Source organism: Lampetra planeri, chromosome 16, assembly GCF_965212315.1.
Source record: "Lampetra planeri chromosome 16, kcLamPlan1.2.h2, whole genome shotgun sequence".
Taxonomy (NCBI): domain Eukaryota; kingdom Metazoa; phylum Chordata; class Hyperoartia; order Petromyzontiformes; family Petromyzontidae; genus Lampetra; species Lampetra planeri.
This window is the reverse complement of record NC_136122.1, coordinates 14,040,835-14,061,634: the sequence shown is the minus strand read 5'-3', so window position 1 is coordinate 14,061,634 and position 20,800 is coordinate 14,040,835. Positions and strand designations below refer to the sequence as shown.

Below are 20,800 nucleotides of genomic sequence, written 5' to 3'. Positions count from 1 at the left end.
AGATACATGCAAAAGATACAGCAAGCCTGATTAAACGGGGGGGGGGGGGCGCCAATTTTATAGTTTGTCCCCGGGCGCAAAATATCCTAGCTACGCCTCTGGCTCGATAGCCAATAGGGAGCTGAGGGGTGGAGTGTTTGGTAGCACAAAACACCCAGGCAGGTGCTTAGTTTTGGTGGGGCTGATGGTAAAGCGTTAATACCGCAGATACGGCCACGGTCAACTCGCCATTGTGTGATGAGAACTTATGGAAAGGCGCCCTGTAAAGTGACGCCACCGCAACGTAACGGCGCAATGACGTCACGTCGCGCTGCCTCGGTGACGTCACCGCGAGAGAAGTGGCGCGCGATGGCGGACTCGGTGCTGACTGCGTGAGGGACCCGAGGAGGCGCTCGATCGGCTCCGCGCTCCGCGGCGGCGATGGGGAAGAGGGGCCGTGGCGCCGAGGCGGCGGGCGGCAAACGGAGGCCCGTGTTGCAGCTCGACAACAGCATCAAGAAGGACAGGGAGGCGGCGGCGGCAGCAGCAGCCGGTGCTGCAGGTGAGCGGCGCCACGGCTTGACACGCGGCCTAGTTTAGGCCTGCGGAGGGAGGCTCGAGCAGATCTGGGAGACGCGGGGAGACGGCGAAGCGAGAGGGCGAGAGGGGAGACGCGGGGAGAGGGAGACACGGGGAGAGGGTGAGGGAGACGCGAGAGGGCGAGAGGGGAGACGCGGGGAGAGGGAGACGCGGGGAGAGGGAGACGCGGGGAGACGGCGAAGCGAGAGGGCGTGAGGGGAGACACGGGGAGAGGGAGACGCGGGGAGACGGCGAAGCGAGAGGGCGAGAGGGGAGACACGGGGAGAGGGAGACGTGGGGAAGTCGGGAGGGGGAGGCAGGGGGGAGAAGAGGAAAACAGAGACACGAGACAGGCGGGGGAGGCAGGTTGAGTGGAGGGGAGGCACGGAAACGCGACCGGGGAAGCGCGCCGGCTCCGACCGCATCTCGGTAATTTCTGCTTGGAGGGGGGGAGGCTGAGGATGGAGTCGAGCCAGGAAACGTCGGGGGGAGACCCCGTGGCACTCTCGACTGAAACTCTGCCTCTCCCACGTTCCGCAGACTCGGCCACCGCTCTCTCTGTGGCGGAGCCCTCGGCGTCGCGTCTGGCGGGCGGCCTGGTGCTGCTGGGCGCGTACGCAGACAGCGACGACGACGATGATGAGGAGGAGGAGGACACGGGACCACAGTCTCCTCCACTCGAGCGGCCCCGGGACCTCGACAGCAAAGTGGCCGACTTCCTTGCTGTGAGAGCCGACGGCCCGGATAGCCGCCGCATGCAGAGAAAAGTGTTCATCTGTGTAACTGCGCTGTGTGAATGTACCTGAGTTTATTGGCCGTTCGTGCTGTTGATCTTGTGATGTCGGTGTGTGTCGGTGCTATGTGGCAGCACTGTGTTAATGTAGGGTGTGTGTTGGTTTGTGTGGTCTGAGGCTTGGTCGTGCGCATTGGCCGGTGGTGGTGGTTGTTTGGTGGTCGCTACTGGTTTTTGGGCACCAGAGGTCGCCAAAGGCCAAAGGCGTCCTCTGGTCTAACACCGTTTGAGACGAGGCTCAAAAGAAAGCTGTCTCTGGTGTGGACCAATCCGTTTCAAGGACAATGCATATATTATCATAGTGTTTTTTGTTTGCATTCTGACTGCAAGCATTGTGGTTAATGCAGACATGATTCCTTGTAAAAGGTTTCAGTTTGGTGTTTTAACATCTTAACACCTGTTTTGTTGACATAAAAAAGGAGAAAAACCTAATGCCACTGATAATCTTGACTTAAAGCTTTCGTGACTGCAGAAATTAATATTCTTTTGGGTCTTTCGGTAAAGTCATGTAGATTGAAAAATAATAAAAAAAAAATTTAAAAATATTTTTTTTCTTTTTCTATCTACGTGACTTTACCGAAAGAACCAAAGAATATATATGCGTTGTGTTGATCCTTGCTGTTTGTTCTGCAAGGAAATTGATGCCATTTCGGTGCCTGGCCCCACGGCTGAGGGCGATGGTGCAGCAGACGGTGAGAGCGGCCTGACCGGGGGCGCTGACGGAGACACAGTTGAGGCCTCCGCTACAGAGGGCATCTCTGGGCAGGTCGTGGGAGTTTCCGCTGAGACCGCTGGCGCCTTGGCGAGAGACAGGGCGCAGCCGGGCGGCTGGCATTACGACACGCACTACTCCACTGCTTCCAGTAAGCTCCAGCCTTCCACATCTACGATGATTGTTTCCATTGGTGGGACTGGGTAACATGAATGCAAGTTATATTTATGAAAATATTTTAATTTAGGGTTGGTAACATGGTTCAGCTAGAGCACGTTTGCCACTTTTTGCAGAGATTCGTGGTTTGAATCAGAATGGCCACCCTGGTTATTACTGGTGGCATATTAACTGTAAAATACTATGGAGGTTAAAAATCCAGTGACGTTATTCGAAAGAGAGTAGGGCATTGTGTGCCAGATTCATGGTCAAAATTTTCTTGGGAAACACATTGCAACTTTGCCCCCTATTATAACACTACTCTCTGTGAACATAGCAATCTCGTTATAGTCGTGTGCTATAATAATGACGCAAACTCTGAAGAAGGGCCGTTTACATAAGTGTTTTATATAATCTACTAGCTTTACTACCTGGCTTCGCCCAGGACTTGGATTCACCATGCCCGGCCGCCTTTGTCTCCCCAGTGGCGATGTTCACACACCATACCAGTTACTCGTTTGAGGCTGAGTCCACCTAGGGGAGGCCCAGGACCGGTTGAAATAATCTTCACCGGTGGTGGCCGTGAGTGGGAATTGTACTCAGGTCGCCATGTTCGTAGCGCAGCGCGCTAACCACTACGCCACAATGTGTTACGCTTCCACATGCGCGGGTCACGTGACAGATGTGACGTCACAGCTCACTTACCGTGCAAAAAATATATGCATTATTGAGCTCCCCCCCCCCCCCCAAAAAGTGTATTTTAAAAAAATTTGCATGGTGTACAGTCTTGAAAGTACCCACATGGCAAATTTCAAGTTTTGTTGCATGTCGGGAAGTACGCTAAACATTTTGAACAGGCACACATAATCACAACTTTGCCTTTTATATATATGGAGATTTACGTATATAATGTATTTATTTATATGCACAATTGCCGATGTATCACAATCATGTTGTTTATCACAACATGACTGTCCTGTATGTTAAGCACTGGTGAAATACTACTGTCCTCTCAGTCTCATGGAATAATCACTCACACTCTGTAAGCCTCTTAAATTTTACATGATTGGACATTCAAATATTTAACCTGTGAGTTTGGGAATGTGATCACGCTGGTGTGGCCTGTGTGCTACTGCACTCCCGCCCAGGAATACCCAGGACGGGGGATGTGGGAGATGTGGTGGAGCTGTGAAATTCCCTGCATTGGGTTCCGTCCAACCTTCTCGAGAATTATCTGGCTGTGTGGTGTTACAAAGAGAATCTGGAAATGGAGCTCAAGTGGGGGGTGGAGTGGAGTTTATTCATAAACTCATGAGGCCACAAAATGTAAAAAAAAATATCCAGCCTCCGCCATGACTGTCGGGTTGGTAGAGCAACAATCAGTGGAGACTGGATCTGCAGATTAACCTAAGTGAACTCTTCAATCAGGCACTGCAAGTTTGGTGTCAAATCATCCAAGTAATCCTACACACGTGTCTGATTGGGTACCGAGTGAGCGTTTGGCTGAGCTGAGTGTGTTTGTGCTGTTGCAGCGGGGATAGAGATGGGCGAGTGGCAGGAGGTGTGGGATGAGAACACGGGCTGCTACTACTACTGGCACCTGCAGACCAACCAGGTGACTTGGGAACTCCCGTCAGCACTGGCGCTGCAGATACAGCACCTGCAGCATCTCAACAATGGGTGGGTGGTTCCCACACACAACTGCGTATGCACATAAACCCGCAATTTACACGAGCATTCCTCTGTGCCTGTTCAGTAAATATGTTTATATATGAATTTGAAAGGGATGATGATAGCCGGTGGATGAGAATAACTACTGAGTGGCAGCCATAGAGGAGACAACCCGGCTAAGGGGACTTCCACCACAGAGAAGGAGCTGTGAGATTGGCTCTTGTGCAGGTGCCTGCTGGCGTGTTGCATCGCTCAACCATGAGGGATGGTGACGGCTTTGAAAGGCTTTTATTCAGCAGTGACTTAATCATGGCTGATGATGTAGCCACAATGCATGATGTAGTTTACTTATATAGTGTATATGCAAATGTGCAGCCCTCTGCTTAATCCACTGGTGAAGGCCTCCCCACTCCGTGCAGGCAATGGAGGTTATTTTACCACACTTCACTACATTGGTTGGAGGGATTGTGAAGGCAGGCAGTATCAACAATGGAGCTTAGTGCAGTACAACAACGGAGCTTGCTGCACTGCCCCCTACTCAGTCAGATATTATGGACTGCCCCCTACTGACAGCATCGCCCCGCACAAGTCTACAACACCTGCCTATTGCATGGCGTTGTCCGTCCAAGTGCTGTCTTGGCAAGCTCAGTGATGCTTGGCTTCCAAGATCTGATGATTGGCTGCAGTCCGGACAATTTGGTCACAGGAAAGCAGTATCTATGTGATGAAAAAAAAAATATATATTTGCATTGCATATTAATAAGGAGACAGTGTGAGCCTGCATTGAAATCTGAAGCCCACACACAGTGGCGTGCTTACATCCGTGAGTTTGTGCTTCGATTTACAGACATTTTCCTGGGGTGTCGGAGACGGGGACGACCGAGGGGACAGATGTGCCGGGCACTGTACACCCTGTGTCGTCCGTGGAGGAAAAGGCCCAAACCAAACCTATCACGAGCACCATCGTCAAACCCAGGGTGCGTCTGCCACGGACACAGCAGCGTGCGAGGGCTCTGCGCGTGTTTAGCAGTGGGACGTCCTCAGGGTGACAGATTGGTGCTTGTTGTTCACAGCCAGAAGGGCATGGGTTTAATACCTGACTTGGGCGCCTTTCTTCATATGTTCCTTCACATGTATACATGGGTTTTCTCTGGGATCTCCAGTTTCCTCCAATATCCCAAAGAAAATACAATGTAACTTGTAGTGGCCAACCATCCCAATGCTGATAATGTTAAATGATAATTAAATCTCTCATGCTCGAGTTTCAATAATAAATAAATGCAGCACAAATATTTTCTCGTGGCTGATGATGGTGATGGCTCTACTCCAGGTGTAATCACATCACAGAATTGCATGACAGTTTTAGTTATAATACACTTGTGCAACATGACCTTCTTCAAACTTGACATTCAACAAAATTACTGTACTGGAATACACAGTTAACGTAAAAAATCTTTGTGTTGTCTTGCGTTCATTTCCACTGTTGTGACAGCATTTTATCTAAAAAATGCATATCTAGTCTTAATATAAACTCGGCTTTAAATTCACACCTGGTATGATTAAAGTGCTTAAATTGTCACCGCACAGTGTGGTTGATTCATTGGCAGTTAGTGCTAAATTGTACGACACAAACCTTGGCAGGCTTTTTGTTGTTGTGCGTTTGAGAGAAATGCGTGGCTAAGTTATGCGCCGCTCCGCTGGGGAAAATGTTCAACTGAATCAACGCATAATAAAGAGATCGTGAGGTCACGGGGTCATGGCTGCGTGCGCTGCAGATTTACAAGAGCCACGGTAGTGACTCGGCAAGAATCTAGCGTCGTTAAAAAAAAGTGGAAAACGGTCAAACGGCTACACAAAAAACATCAATTTAATTGTGGTTGTGCACGTAATCGTGCTCAATTCCATCTTTGAGAATTAATATTATGGTTTGACTCATTCAACGGACGTTACTATCTGTGTTGTGCCGAGATAGTAACCGGTCATGTGGAGAGACACTGAGGTTCCTCTGAAGACAACTGGTGTGTCCGTTTGCAGGAGATCAACGAGCGCGTCTGCGCGCTAACGAGCGAGGACGAGGGGCGCTCGGTGGGTGTCGCCGAGTCACTGCTCGCGTCGCTCATCCCCGAGAGCGTGCGCCAGGCCGAGGCGCGCTGGCGCCAAACCCTTCACGGGCCTGGTTCTCCCAGCTCCCCGGCGTCCCTCTCCGCACCTCCATCCCCCGCCGTACCGTCGCACCAGCCGGGCGGCGCCGCGGAGACAGAACCGTCAGCTGGTGGCCGGAGACGAACGGCTAGCGACGCTAGCAGCGGTAGCCGCAAAAGCGCCGGCAGCAGCGGAGACGGCATGAGCGACAAGGAGGACGATGCTGACGACGGAAGGAACGATGGAGGGGACGATGAGGAGGATTCGGATCAGGAGTTGAAGCACATCCTGGAAACGAAGAGGGTGCGTGTGCGTGGCCACGCAGCAGCAGCGTGCGTTGCACTGCACTCCCGTTGTTTCCTGAGCTCTGATCTAGCTGCCCATGCAAAGATTGGGAGTATCTAAATTATGTGTAATTTAATTGTGTGATTCATTTCATTTGTATCTAAGTTACACACCTCAAATTGATTGGTAATCTTTGTCTATGCTACAGTACTCCACTACTTTCAATGTGTTTTGTCCATTGCTCATGGGTCATCATGCCCCCATGGCTCTCGTCATCGGGCCCAGGGGCTTGGCGGTAGAGTCAGCGCAAGGGGAAGGTCCCTAGTTCAATTCCTGGTTGGGGGATGACTCAGCCCCTCATCCCTCTGTCGTTCAATACAATGAGTAGCACTTTGTGGAGAAATGAACAGTAGTTGTCATTATGGTTCGACTCATCCCTGCCATAGCATTGTGGAATTTGCGCAACTAGCTAAGGCCTGTAAAATAGGAGCTTGTGTAGGAAACCATTTTGATGCGTGAGAGCCATTTACAAACACCCGGGTGCACAACCGTACATCTGGGTCAGCTGAGGTTGCCAGTAGCTCCCAACACTGTTTCTCATCCATCAACCATCAACCACATGGGGAAGGTCATGGAGTTAAACTTGAAATTCTCTAAACTAAATGGTGTCTAGATGCCACCACCACTGCTCCTCACTACCAGTGCGTATTCTCTGCCAGACTCGGCAAGTTCATTCAAATTCAGACTATTGACTTTTCATGCATTCATTCCTTCTTGCTCCAGCCCTGTGCTGGGATAGCGGTTGTCGCGAGTGACCCGGCGAGACGCTAACGAGTGTGTGGGCCGCACGCAAGCAGGCCGAGTTACGCGCTCTCGAGGACGGAGGAGGCAGCTCGCGGTCGTCCACCCCGAGACGTGACGACCCGGAGGACGTCGGCGCCAGCGCCGCCGCCACGGAGCCAAAACCCAAGTGGAAGACGTTTGTTCGGGCGGCGAGCCCTCCTCCTCCGCCGGCCCGCGCGGCCACATCGCCCGAGCGAGATGCCCACGACGCGGGGCCCGGCGAGGAGGAGGAGGAGGAAGCCGAAGCGGGGCACCTGGAGGAGGGGCCCAGCTCGGCCGCGGGGTCCGTAAAGGGGGAGAGAAGCCCTGAGGGAGTGCAGGGCGTGGACCCCGCTGGGGCCGTGGACACGGGCGACGAGGAGGAGGAGGAGGACGAGGCGGGTGATGTTGCACAAGAGGCTGAGGATGGCGTGATGGCAGGCAAGGTGGGCGCCAGGGAGGACGACGACGACGAGGAGGAGGAGAGGGAGAGCGAGACACCAGCGTCATCACACAGAGGTGTCGTGCTCGCTCCTGCTGTCGGATGCTGCCTGTGATGTCGATGACTGAGCCACGCGCTCCACTCGCGCGCTACTCGGGCTCCACTCTTGCGCCATATTCACGCCACCCTCACACTACTTTCACACCACTCTAGTTGCCAACTTGCAGGCTGGTGCTGAATTGGCTTATGCCTCACAGGAACAAGCTGTCAGTAAGGGTTCCCTCCTCTGCTAAAAACAACCGAAATGCTGTCTGACACGTTATTCCATTATGGCGGCAATATAATTACAAGTTTTGTTATTAGGCTCCCCTCACCGATATCCCCTTCTGTGCATGACCAGTGAGTGCGTGTTTTATACGTTTGAAGTGCAGTGGTTGAGTCTGACTGGCGGCATCTGTGTTGTGTGCGCTGTGTTGGTTCAGGCGTAGTGAGGAGTCACAGCAGGGCGCCTGGCCGCACGGAGGAAGCGAGGAGGAGGGGAGGGGCAGGAGGTGGAGGAGGAGGTGGAGGCAGGGTGGATCCAGAGGATGACGACGACCAGGTGAAGGTGAGACCAGCAGAGAGACGTGCAGCTTCATCACTACCTCATCACCTCGTCATCTTTAAGGATGGGTGGTTAAAGGAGTCTCATTGCACAACCAGTTATGAATGTTAATGATCACTGTTTTGTGTTTCTAAACCTCTTGTGTTTTTTAATCTGCTGATGCAAATAACAAACACAACGTTCGTTATATCTCCCAGCGGGGACATCTTGACTCTTTACAGTTTGTCATCGCTGAGCTGGCCAACGACTTGACAAGCAAGCTGGGCTTTCTGGGCATCAGCACGCGAGCTGTCTCCAACTTCCAACTATTGCTGCTCACCACACAGGTGACTCACCACATTAATTGCATCACCACAGATAAACTCACTTCACTGATAAACTCACCACCACAAGTGTCTCTCCTCTGCGTGTTCGGAAGGCACTTTGCTAGGCAGTTGCACGCAGGAGGGCTCGTGCGCTCTCGCATACCGCGTCGGTAGTCCGAGACGTATATGCGTGTGTCCGTCTGGGTGTCTGCACAGACCCGTCTGGCGGACTGGCGCGAGGGCTCCCTGGACAGCCGCTACCTGAAACGCCGCCTGCAGGAGGGGGCGGCGCAGCTCGCGCAATACGAGTGCAACGCCACCCCTAAGGGCTGGGCATGCACCTGGGACAGGTACGCACTCTCTCACGTGCGCACCGTTGACCCGTCACCGCTTCAAGAAACTATTTACCCGATCGGAACCTTGGGCCCAGAGAGCGAACGCAAAATCTCGAGATCAGACATGGAAATCCCCAAAGCCAGAGACACTCGACGGCCCGCCCTGCCGCGAGCCCGGACGGACTGAGTGTAGCGCCGCGACGAAACAAACGCGCGCCCTTTAAGCTTAAACGGCAATCCGGCGAAGATCTCGGAGCGAGTAGGACTCTGCGGGTGTCCCCCCCGACTGTGCGTGCGAGCCGAGCACGTGGTACGCACGTGGGCGTTTCCGGAGGGAGGGATTTGTGTTGTTGCACACGCTCAAGCACCCAGTTGACAGCCCAGCGACGCGGCCGGGAGGGGCCCACACGCGGGGAGCCAGGCCTGCCGCGGAGCCAGAGCCGGGACGGCGACGCCGCGTAGGCGCGAGCGCGTGTGATGTGGGATCGCTCAGGTCAGTGCCGCCGCACGAACACCTCACATTTTGTCGTGCTCAACGATTCCGACGCGCCTCTTCCGAAAGTGTTTGGATAAAACCCATGTTGTGTTCTGTGTTTTTCAGCGACAAGACCACCGCGTGCGCCTATTGATGCCTGAGTGTGTGTAATGGCGACGACTATTAATATTGCTGATATCCATGTGCAGTGAATGTACACACCCGCACCGGTGCGCGTGCGTGTGTGTACGCATACATGTGTGCTCAATACAAAATGTACACGACATTCAAGTAATGTTTTAAACTCGCAAGCACAGAGCGATAGGCTTGGTGGGGTGTAGAGGCGACTGTGTAAACCTGACCTCTGCGCCCCCGTTTGGTTGGAACGATTGCCCGGCCCGCTCCACGCAAGCGGCGCTGGCGGGGCCAGGTCCCGGCCGCCCCTTGCGCTTCTCGCGGTTGAGTTTTCAGAGTGTGCCGCCGGTGCCCCTGCTAACCGTGCCGGCACGCAGCGCAGGGACGAGGTGGCGCGCTCTGTCACCACGAGTGTTGTGTTGAACTGTGCTGCGTGCACATGGACGTGCGTGTCTGCGTGCGAGCGTGTGCGCGCCGTGCATGCTCGCGGAGGTTGTGTGCAGCGGATGGAGCTCGTGCGCGTGAGTGCGCGTGTGGCGGGTGGCGGTGCGTGTGCGCGCCTGCCCGTGCTTGTAGCGCGTGTGTGATTGCGCGCATGGTGTGTGTTCCCTCTCGCCCTCCCGCACGCAGGACCCACGCTCGCTACTACTACACCAACGAGCGGACGGGCGCGTCGCAGTGGGAGTTCCCCGATGTCACCGACGAGGGGGTGGGGGAGGAGAATGATGCGGGGCGAGGGGAGGGGCCGGTGGGAGGGGTCAGCGTGGAGACACCAGACTGGCTGACTCTGAACCGGCCCCTCATGACAGGTCAGCCTCACGCAAGGCGATGCTTCAATTTGGATTTAAAGCTTTCGTGACTGCAGGGATTCATCTTCTTGGTTCTTTCGGTAAAGTCACGTAGAAGGGAAATAATAAAATAATAAAGATAAAACATAATAAAATACAATTCTCACGACGTTTCGGCCACAACGCAAGCAGCCGTTTTGTGGCCGAAACGTCGTGAGAATTGTATTTTATTATGTTTAATTTTTATTATTTTATTATTTCCCTTCTTCGTGACTTTACCGAAAGAACCAAGAAGGCGTTGCTTGCCAATAATGCCATGGGGCAGCAGGGCGGTGCAGCAGCCTGTGCTCGATTCACAACTCGGGCACCTTTATGCTTGGAGTTTATGATATGTTTTCTCTCTGTTCTGTATGGCTTTTCTTTGGGTCCTCTCTGGTTTGGCCCCACACAATGTAGCTGGTATTGGCCAAACATCTCAATGCTGGCAATTTACCTGCAAGTATAAGATTACAAATATAGCAATATCAAGCTCTCTATAGCAAGAAATTATCAGGATCCAGGCTTTTCTGGCTATACAAGCGTCGCAATAATAATTACTGGTGTCGTAGGTGGTGTAATAGGAATGACTTCATGTGGCAATTCATCGGTTAAAATTAGTTATGTAATTCTCAAGGTGTACATCAAGTCATGCATATAAGACTCGTTTAATTACTGTTTAACCAAGTCATAAAAAATATTGGCATCGGGCTAATGGAATTTACAGGACAAATACAGATAATTGAAACGAGAAAAACGATACAAACTGTAAGTCGAATTTCGATTTAAAGCTTTTGTGACTGCAGGGATTCATCTTCTTGGTTCTTTCGGTAAAGTCACGTAGAATGGAAATATGTTTTATTTATATTATTTTATCATTTCCATTCTACATGACTTTACCGAAAGAACCAAGAAGATGTAAGTCAAATTATTGATTTTTGAATTCAATTCTGACCTCAAACTGAGATGGTGGATTGGTGGAGGATTAATTTCACACAAACACCTCCACACACAGTTCCACTAACACACACCTCCACTCACACCTCCACTCACACATACCTATAATCACAAACTCACATCCACACACCACCCCACTGCCCCAGGAGGGCCCTAACTCTCGTGGTGATGACGCCGCCTTTCTTGCTGCACAGATGTGTTCGCGGCGCACGTGGAACAACCCAGCATGTCGGCGTCTCTGCGCGACGTGCCTCTGCTGCCTCCGCCCGCCCTGGCCCCCTCCTCCTTGGCCTCGTACTCCAAACCGCTCGCTTCTCTGGCGGCGCTCCAGTACGCCCTGCCGGCGGCCATGGTGCCCCCCTACCCGCTCGCGCACGCTCCCCCCGCGGGCCCGTGCCACCCGAGCGCACCCCCCCCCGTGGCCGCGCCTCCCGCGGGCGCCCCCCCTCCCCCCCCCTCCGCCCCCTCCGCCCCCTCCTCCCCCGGCCGAGCCCTTGCCCCCGCCGCCCCCCGAGAGCCCCCCACCCCCCCCGCCACCCCCCGAGAGCCCCCCCCCACCCCCGCCTCCGCTGGAGGATGACGACATTGAGGAAGTGGACATGCAGCTGGAGACCGGAGCCGGGGAGCCGCCCCCACCGGGCGTGGAGGAGCCGGCGCCCCCACTTCCACCCCCACTCAAGGCTGGCAAGGCCCCCCTACACACCCACGTGCTGAGTGCAGCTGTGTCCGAGGCCGACCCGGCCACGGGAAAGGTGCGTGCGTTGTGCGTGGAGGAGTGTCCGAGAGGATGTGTGTTTGTGTGTGTGGATGTGGGCGAGTAAAGAGGTGTGGAGGTGTGCACGTGAATGGACTTCCTGTGTGTGTGTATCGGCTCAGTAGTTATCTGTGTGGTCGTGCGTGAGCTGAGCGGTGGTGTAGTGGATTGCACACTGTGCTATGATTCCCCGGCTCAACTTAACGGTACCTTTGTGTGGTGTCTAAACATCAGCACTGGGGAGACAAAGGTGGCCGGGCATGGCCCGGACCGCCCCAACCTCCTTTACGCCTTGTCGGCCTTCATATGTGGTCGCGAACAGCCCTTGTCCTATCAGCCTGTGTGGGCTACACGGCTGTCTGTCTTTGTGCGTGTGACCGTGCGTGTGCACACATAAAGACTTGTGTGTGTGTGTGCAGGACGAGGCTGTCCGGGCGATTCGCACTGTGAAGCGGAAAGTGCCAGCGGTGATCTCGGCTCCACCGCAGATTTGCAAACCCCCCACCACGATCGGCAGCAAGGCCATGTTGTACCCCCCCTCCGGTCAGTGGTATCAACGCACACCTTCGTCGCTCCTCCTTGCTCACTCCTAACTTAAATTTTGACTTAAAACTTTCGTGACTGCAGGAATTCATATTCTTTGATTCTTTCGATAAAATCACGTAGATAGAAAAATTATAATAATTAAATGTGAAAATATATACAAATAAATAAATAAAGCACTCATTAAGACTGTAGCCTGGTTTTTAATCGGAGTGAGTGTACTGGCAGTCTATAAGGTAGACTGTAGCCTGGTTCTTAACCTCGGTGAGCATACTGGCAGTCTATAATGTAGATTGTAGCCTGGTTATTAAGCTTGGTGAGTGTACTGGCAGTCTATAATGTAGACTGTGGCCTGGTTCTTAACCTGAGTGAGCGTACTGGCAGTATATAATGTAGACTTATTCTTGGTTCTTTCAGAAATAAAATTAAAAGAAAAAACCACGACGTTTCGATGGCAACACAAGCGGTCGTCATCAGGAAAAGGGGGGTTAGCCTCTAGAGGCAAACTGTTTATAAAGGTTTAGAGATGCGCGTAGCCTAAGTGAGTCAGCAGCATGGGCGGGGCAGCTGATGTTAACTTGCTCCTTCTCACTTGCTCCTCCTCATTTGCTCCTCACTCGCTCCTCCCACCGATCTTGTCTTATGTTTGTATGTTTGCACCAGCAGTAGTGGGCCCAAGTGACCCATTGGTTGCCATGGTACCAGGAGCATGGGGTCCAGGGGAGCCCCTGTCCAGCATCGTGACGACCATCCAGCCACCCTCTATCACAATGCCGACGCACTCCGCTCTGCCCAGCGGTCCCACCCTCGCCACCAATGCAGTGGCGGACAAAGCCAAGAAAACTAAGAAGGTGTGAGTGGGGGGCCTGTGTGTGTCGGTACCCCCACATGCCGGGCTGGATTTAGTCAATGATTGTCGGCTGGAGTGGGCACGTGACTACCAACCACAGCCATGCAAATGTGTCCTTTGATGTTTCATGTGGAGCGACAAATATGGGAGGAGGCAAATTGTCTGCTTATTTAGAGGTGATTTCCAGTCGCACTGAAGAAATATTGCACACGTTACACGCACACGCCACGGTCTCACATGTCGTCGAGTCCCCGGCCCTGCATGTGCTGCCTTATGCTGATGAAACCACAAGCGATGGTGAACGAGACCATCATTTCACTCCACTTGAGAACCAAAGTTCATCTATGTTAAATGTGCGTGCGTGTGCAGCTGAAGAAGGTGTCCGGGAAGGTGAAGGGGAAGATGCCACCGCTGGTGCAGAAGTGGAAGAGCATCCAGCGCGAGCTGGAGGAGGAAGAACGCGGCAGCTCCAGCGACGACGGGGAGCCGCAGGACCCCACCACGCGCATCATCAACTGGCGCCACGAGCAGATGCTCACGTACGTCCAGACATCACAAGCTCATCCTGCCCAGCTGCTCAATCATCCAACTCGCTCACCTCGCTCACCTCACTCACTCGCCCTGCCCACTCACCCTGCCCACCCGCCCTGCTCACTCACCCTGCCCCCTCACCCTGCCCATCCGCCCTGCCCCCTCACCCTGCCCCCTCATCCTGCCCACTCACCCTGCCCACTCACCCTGCCCACTCGCCCTGCCCCCTTACCCTGCCCACTCACCCTGCCCCCTCACCCTGCCCCCACACCCTGCCCCTGCGGCACCACCACGCTGCAGTTCACCTCGCTTCTCTTGCTGTTTCTGCCCTTGCACTGCTCCACTTTATAATTCCCCGCATCGTCTTTATTCCCCAAGCTCTTATAATAAATAACCTTGCTCAATTCAAGAAAGGGATTCACACTGATCTATAATATCTTTGATCGTGCTGTTGGTTGCTGGCTGCATAGCATTTTGCACCTTTGGGCCTGTGCTCGGCAACCGTGTATAAAAAACAAACACCCCCCCGCATCACGTCCCACACCTGCCCACACACCACGTCCATCTTTCACCACCGCTAACCAGAGTCGTCGATGTGTTACGCACACAGGGGCAAATCGGAGAGGAATGCCAACTTTGAGGCGCTGCCTGAGGACTGGCGCGAGCGGCTCAAGCGCCGGAAGATGAACCCGCGCTAGCCACCGGCTTGGGGGGGTGATTGGGCGCCGCGGGGACAGAGGAAATGGCACAACCCGGTGGGGGGGGGGGGGACAACCTTGCGAAACTTGAATCTGGTTTATTCATTTTTACGACCGTGTGCCGACACTGGTGGGTTTAGGTGGGGGGGGGGGGTTAACGAACCGTCGTGGGTCTGGGCAGCGAGCCGGACGCTATGCGATTGGAGTTGACCTATGGGGCAATAGGGCAATGAGGCTTCGTGTCACCCTGTGGCGATGGCATGTGGGTCATGGGACTCGTGCACATTTGTTTTACGAGACCAAGTTTTGCGCTGGGTAAATATTTCTCGTATTCCTTAGATGTCTGTCAGACCTCCGTGTAAGAGCCAAAACATGTTTTTGTTTGACCGTTGTATGTTTTTAAATAAAGACAATTGCATTGACTTGTAAGCGTGGTGCAGGCTCATAGTTGTATACAGTGCACTGGATTCATCACAACACATCAACTGGACAGTCACTTGGGATGCAGCAACTCGTGTGCAAGGGTCCCTGCATGTTAATGAACACGTATCAAACACGGAACATGCGCACATGCTTTTTAAATCTTTGACTTGTACAGTTTGAATTCATACAATGAACATCACACTCTGCCCTAACACACAAATATAAACATTTGAGGTATCCACATTCTTGATAACATTCACATTTCAGCTTCATTTAGATGTGGCTGCGTGGGTGATGTTATCTCTGTGGTGGCGGGATGTTAACTACCTCACCTGGTGTGCAGGGGGCCATAGGTTCAATCCCGACCCTGACGCCGCCTGCTGCTGCTGTATATTTGGGGTTTGCATGTTTTCCCCGTAGTCGCGTCGATTTTTCTCCTGGACCTCCAGTTTTCCCTCCAGTTTTCCCCTCCATTTAGAAACATTCGTTTAGTGTATTTGGCTGAAATACGTTCCCACATGATGATCCACTTCGTTTAGGTATAAGTTGTGGCCAGGTAACTTGTGAAAAAGAGCTATATAACTTAGTGTGCCTTACCTGGTAAAATATAAAGTTAAGTAAGATGCGTACCCCCATGTTACATTACCACTGGTTTGCCTTATGGACTTTGGAGGGGGAACTTGAGACAACTGGTGACAAAGTCATGCACGCAATCATCCAAATAAAGTTTAAATGTGAAAATTATGAATAGTAATAACTGGACTTGCAGACGTTGAGTTGAAATAATGACGTAAACGTGCCTGCGATATTTAATCTGTCAACACTTTGGCGTTTAAAACAATCTGCGCATCTTGCGGCCTGGCTTGTGATGATAGAAACACCATCCAGACCATCGGCTGTACAGCAGTGAGCAGCTGTAAACTGGGGGAGTTTGGGGGTCACGATGTGAAACCATATGGTCGTGAACCACCAAGTCTGTCTCTGAGACTGGATCTGTGCGAGTCTGCGGCTTAAGGTGTAAGGCCTATAGGATTTTGAGTTCATATATCGGTTGATGTGAGCCTGTGGGTGTCTGAGTTTATGGGTCTCTATGGCTCTGGATCTCTGTGAGCTTTCACAGCAATGATACGAAACTTGAGATATTTGTTCATAACAGTGGCCTTAAAATAAAAAAAAATAAGTGACATTTCGGACACTGGCCCTTAATAACATAAATACTCGCACACGACAGAACAGTGGATGGCTGTAAACTGACAATATAACGGAGTCACCGAAGCAAATCCACGGCACATCAACTGAAGCTCTTTCCTGACTAAGCTTATTCTGGACATTGACGTGTAAGCTGCTGCTGATCGAGGCGCGTGTCGCTGTGTTAGCCAGAGGCACCTCGCTGTGTTTATTATCGAGAGGGGTCTGGTTGAATGCATACCTGGCGTGCCATTACGAAACCCATCCGGCAGGTATGCGCTCAGGAATGCAGGCGAACACCTGCGGGTCTGGGCGTGCTTGCCTTGCAGTCATGCGTCCGACCCATGAGAGATGAAACACGCTAGGGATGTTTACGTCCTGGCCCACTACGCACCGAGTTGTTGACATCTCGGTGGTGAGTGTTCTGATGAATCCCGTCGTGATCATCTGTGCAATATGGAATCGATTTAGTGGAGGGTGGAGGAAGGCGTCTGACCGAATCTCCACGTGGCGGTCTCCGTGGTTCTGTTGAACGATGGGGAGCGGCTACCCGAGTTGGATTCCCTCTCATGGGTAACATCCGTGACTAATATCTGAACTGGTTATTGTCCTCCTCTAGGTCGACCCAGGGTTAAATGAGTACCTGGTGTGGGTTGGTTAACCATAAGCATTGGAAAGACCAAGGCGGCAGGGCGTGGTGCTGGACACCCAACCCCTTGTGTGCCATGCCGTCCTTAGTAGATGCTCGCTAACAGCACTTATTCCAACAATGTGTTCAAGGCTATATGGGGGGTGGTGTGCGTTAAAATGTGTGGTTGTGTTGTAGTTTGACTGACGCACTAGTTGGTTGTGGTGTGTGTGATGTATGCGTAGGAGTGTGTTCGTGTATGGTTGTGTTGATGTGTATCTATCGTGTATTTCGCCCCTGAAAAAACAACCGAGTGTTCATCGGCTGCGAAACAGATCAGTCTCTGGAGGCGGCTTGTGAAGGACTGTGCCGGGCAGTTGAAGAGAATGGCCCTCCGGTAACGCAGGGTGGAGGGGCGATACAACAAACAGTCTGGGACGGTGGTGAGGACTGGTGGTGCCCTCTTCCAGTCGGTCGTCAATCCAAAACCCAAAGTGCGCGTGGCTGTCACGTGGTGAAGCGCTTGGTTCACTTTGAACCCAAACTATGGACCGTCGTCTTTGCTCCTTCAACGTTAGAACCGAAAAACGACACGAAGCTTCTCCTGAAGCCCTTTCGTCGTGGCTATCAGACCTCGACATTGGCCTTTAGCTCCTGAACATCATGCAGCAAAACGCAAAAATATAATTGTGGTGAATGACGGCCGTTCTGTGTTTCTGTGTATGAGCGAGTGGCTCTTGTTAATCAGGGTTTGATTAGTCGGATGAGCCCAGGTCCTTGTATGGAATGCAGGTCGATGTTTATACATCTCTGCATCACCACCGCCCTCCCCGCGCAAGTTAAACGATTTCTTACATCCATCGCTTGAGTTCACAAAGAGAAACCCTAAACTTACAGGGGCCCTTCGCCCTCCCACTCAAGCACGCCCATTTAAATGCAGGTATGCAGCAGCAGCTACCACCGCCCTCCCCCCGTCTCCATAACATTCTCACCGTGCCCACAGGGATCCGATAAGACAATTGAAGCATTTAGTTTGTATTGGTGCCAGGAGCATCTGGTTTAACCAGTCTGGCAGATTTCCTGACGAACGGCCAGAAATGACTTAATCCGAGCCCTGTCGAAGAGAGGGGCTAAGGCGACAGTCTCGTCCGCAGCTTCACACGCGAGATCAACATCTGATGCCCCGTTTCGCCACGATATCTCTCCCTTTACGATTTGTTTTACATTTCATCACCACAGAACCCTCTTCCGGGAGTGCATAATTTCAGCAAGATTGGTTCAACACAAGCAAATGTTAGACCAGCTTCGATATTCGGTGTACCATCAGTAGAGTCAGGCTTGCTTGAACTAATATTGGTCAAGTGCCAGATGTTTATAAAGATCCTCGCTCTGTGTTGGGTATGGGTTCTACTTCTGTGCTGAATACATTTGTATTCATTTATGGCGACACAACGGATGTATCACGAACAAACAGATCAGACATCGCAAAGTTTAGAATGAGGGGGGTGACCATGATGATGACGGGCGAAGGAGTTGCCACGGTGAACGCGCTCGATCTTCGCGGAGTGAGTTTCCTGCGCCAGGAGGTGGAGGACTGCGTGGTGGTGGTGGAGTGGTGGTGGTGGAGTGGTGGTGGTGGTGGAGTGGTGGTGGTGGAGTGGTGGTGGTGGTGGAGTGGTGGTGGTGGAGTGGTGGTGGTGGTGGAGTGGTGGTGGTGGAGTGGTGGTGGTGGTGGAGTGGTGGTGGTGGAGTGGTGGTGGTGGTGGAGTGGTGGTGGTGGTGGAGTGGTGGTGGTGGAGTGGTGGTGGAGTGGTGGTGGTGGAGTGGTGGTGGTGGAGTGGTGGTGGTGGTGGAGTGGTGGTGGTGGTGGAGTGGTGGTGGTGGAGTGGTGGTGGTGGAGTGGTGGTGGTGGAGTGGTGGTGGTGGTGGAGTGGTGGTGGTGGTGGAGTGGTGGTGGTGGTGGAGTGGTGGTGGTGGAGTGGTGGTGGTGGTGGAGTGGTGGTGGTGGTGGAGTGGTGGTGGTGGAGTGGTGGTGGTGGTGGAGTGGTGGTGGTGGAGTGGTGGTGGTGGTGGAGTGGTGGTGGTGGTGGAGTGGTGGTGGTGGAGTGGTGGTGGTGGTGGAGTGGTGGTGGTGGTGGTGGTGGTGGAGTGGTGGTGGTGGAGTGGTGGTGGTGGAGTGGTGGTGGTGGTGGAGTGGTGGTGGTGGTGGAGTGGGGAGCGGTCGTGTTGTGGTGCCACGGCCGTGGAGCAACTCCGCAAGCGCCGCGACTCCCCCCTGCCCCCCACCCTGAACACACACGCAGCACACACGCAGCACACACAGCACACGCACACACGCAGCACACACACGCAGCACACACACGCAGCACACACACGCAGTACACACGCAGCACACACGCAGCACACACAGCACACGCACACACGCAGCACACACACACGCAGCACACGCACACAGCACACGCACACACGCAGCACACACACACGCAGCACACGCAGCACACACAGCACACGCACACACGCAGCACACACACACGCACACACGCAGCACACACACGCAGCACATACACACGCAGCACACAAACGCAGCACACACACGCAGCACATACACACGCAGCACACAAACGCAGCACACACACGCAGCACACACACGCAGCACACACACGCAGCACACACACGCAGCACATACACACGCAGCACACAAACGCAGCACACACACGCAGCACACGCAGCACACACACACGCAGCACATACACACGCAGCACACACACGCAGCACACACACGCAGCACATACACACGCAGCACACACACGCAGCACATACACACGCAGCACACGCAGCACACACACGCAGCACACGCACGCAGCACACACAAACGCAGCACACACACGCAGCACACATACGTAGTGTCCCGGCGGGGGATCGCCTGGCACCACGGGTTTTCATCCGAAGGGCCCCGAGGTGGGAAGTCCCGCGGTTTCCCGGTGCCAGGAGATTGGCCGATCCTGCCAGGCAAATCACATTGCGGTGCCCCTAACGATTGGCTTCAAATTGTATAGACACACAACGGTTCACAGGTAGGCCCACGTTTGGCTGCCCAGGATGATGTAACCCTGGATTTTCAAAGTCAAGTGGCATAAAAAGGGGAGCGAAAAAACGGTTCAACAGCTTGGCCACCAAGACCCCCCCCCCTACCGTCCTGCCTCCTCGAGCCGCTCGCAGCATCCGTGCCAGCGAGTGCTGCTACGAGGCAGTGATAGTCGAGGTTTTCCGTCATCCTCCCTCCGACTCTCACAGCGTCCGTGCGGCGCCATGAGTACAGTTGCGAGGTACGTGATAGGCGTGTGAGTGTTTGGGGACTTGGATAGCAGTAGACTCGACTCTGCTCGCATAATATTCCCTCCAGGCAGTGCAGGGTTTGTGCCGTGAATAAAAGTTAGCACAGAGCCTCGGTGCAGTGTTTGTGATTTGAGTGTGTGTTGAGCGACTGCCCGCAGGTGCGCGCGCGTTCGTGCCGCCGCTGAGCGTGAGTCTTCGTGGGGGCGCGGGGTAGAATAGAACAATCCCCGTCGGCGCGCCCGTGTTCCCGCCGCCGCTGTCGCGTTGACTGTGTGGCGTGCGCGTTTTAGAATATAACCGCCCGCAGGCGCGCGTGTTCCCGCAGCCGCCTTCGCGTCAGCTGCAGTGCGGGCGCGTGCTCGCCGCCGCGTGAGCATTAGCGGTGGTGGTGAGTGCACGTGAGTGAGGACTGACCCTGTACGGCGGTCAGCCAGCCATGTCTCTCCGAGAGCGCGCGGGAGGGCCGATCACTCGATCGGCGGGGGCCCGGCACGAGCTGAGCGAGGCGGTGGAGGGGGGAGTGGAGGGGGCGAACTTAGCGCCCCACCTGCCCAGCGAGGGCGGTGGGGCGCTCACAGTGTAACGGTTCGGGTTACGGCAGGTGTTGTTAGCGAGCACCTCTGAAGGCCAACA

The 20,800-nt window shown here is 53.7% G+C and overlaps 1 protein-coding gene across 1 annotated transcript; it reads left to right on the top strand.

Moving 5' to 3' along the window:
• Positions 1–311: 311 nt before the first annotated feature.
• Positions 312–15,014, top strand: FNBP4 (formin binding protein 4). Its single transcript, XM_078601693.1, is given in 17 exon segments — positions 312–541; positions 1,099–1,283; positions 1,986–2,214; positions 3,752–3,899; positions 4,738–4,867; positions 5,925–6,335; positions 7,175–7,658; positions 8,064–8,188; positions 8,383–8,511; positions 8,707–8,840; positions 10,066–10,244; positions 11,411–11,676; positions 11,678–11,968; positions 12,390–12,513; positions 13,180–13,364; positions 13,733–13,902; positions 14,505–15,014. Coding segments are annotated over 17 exon segments (3,399 nt in total). The 5' UTR covers positions 312–420; the 3' UTR covers positions 14,593–15,014.
• The last annotated feature ends 5,786 nt before the right edge of the window (positions 15,015–20,800 follow it).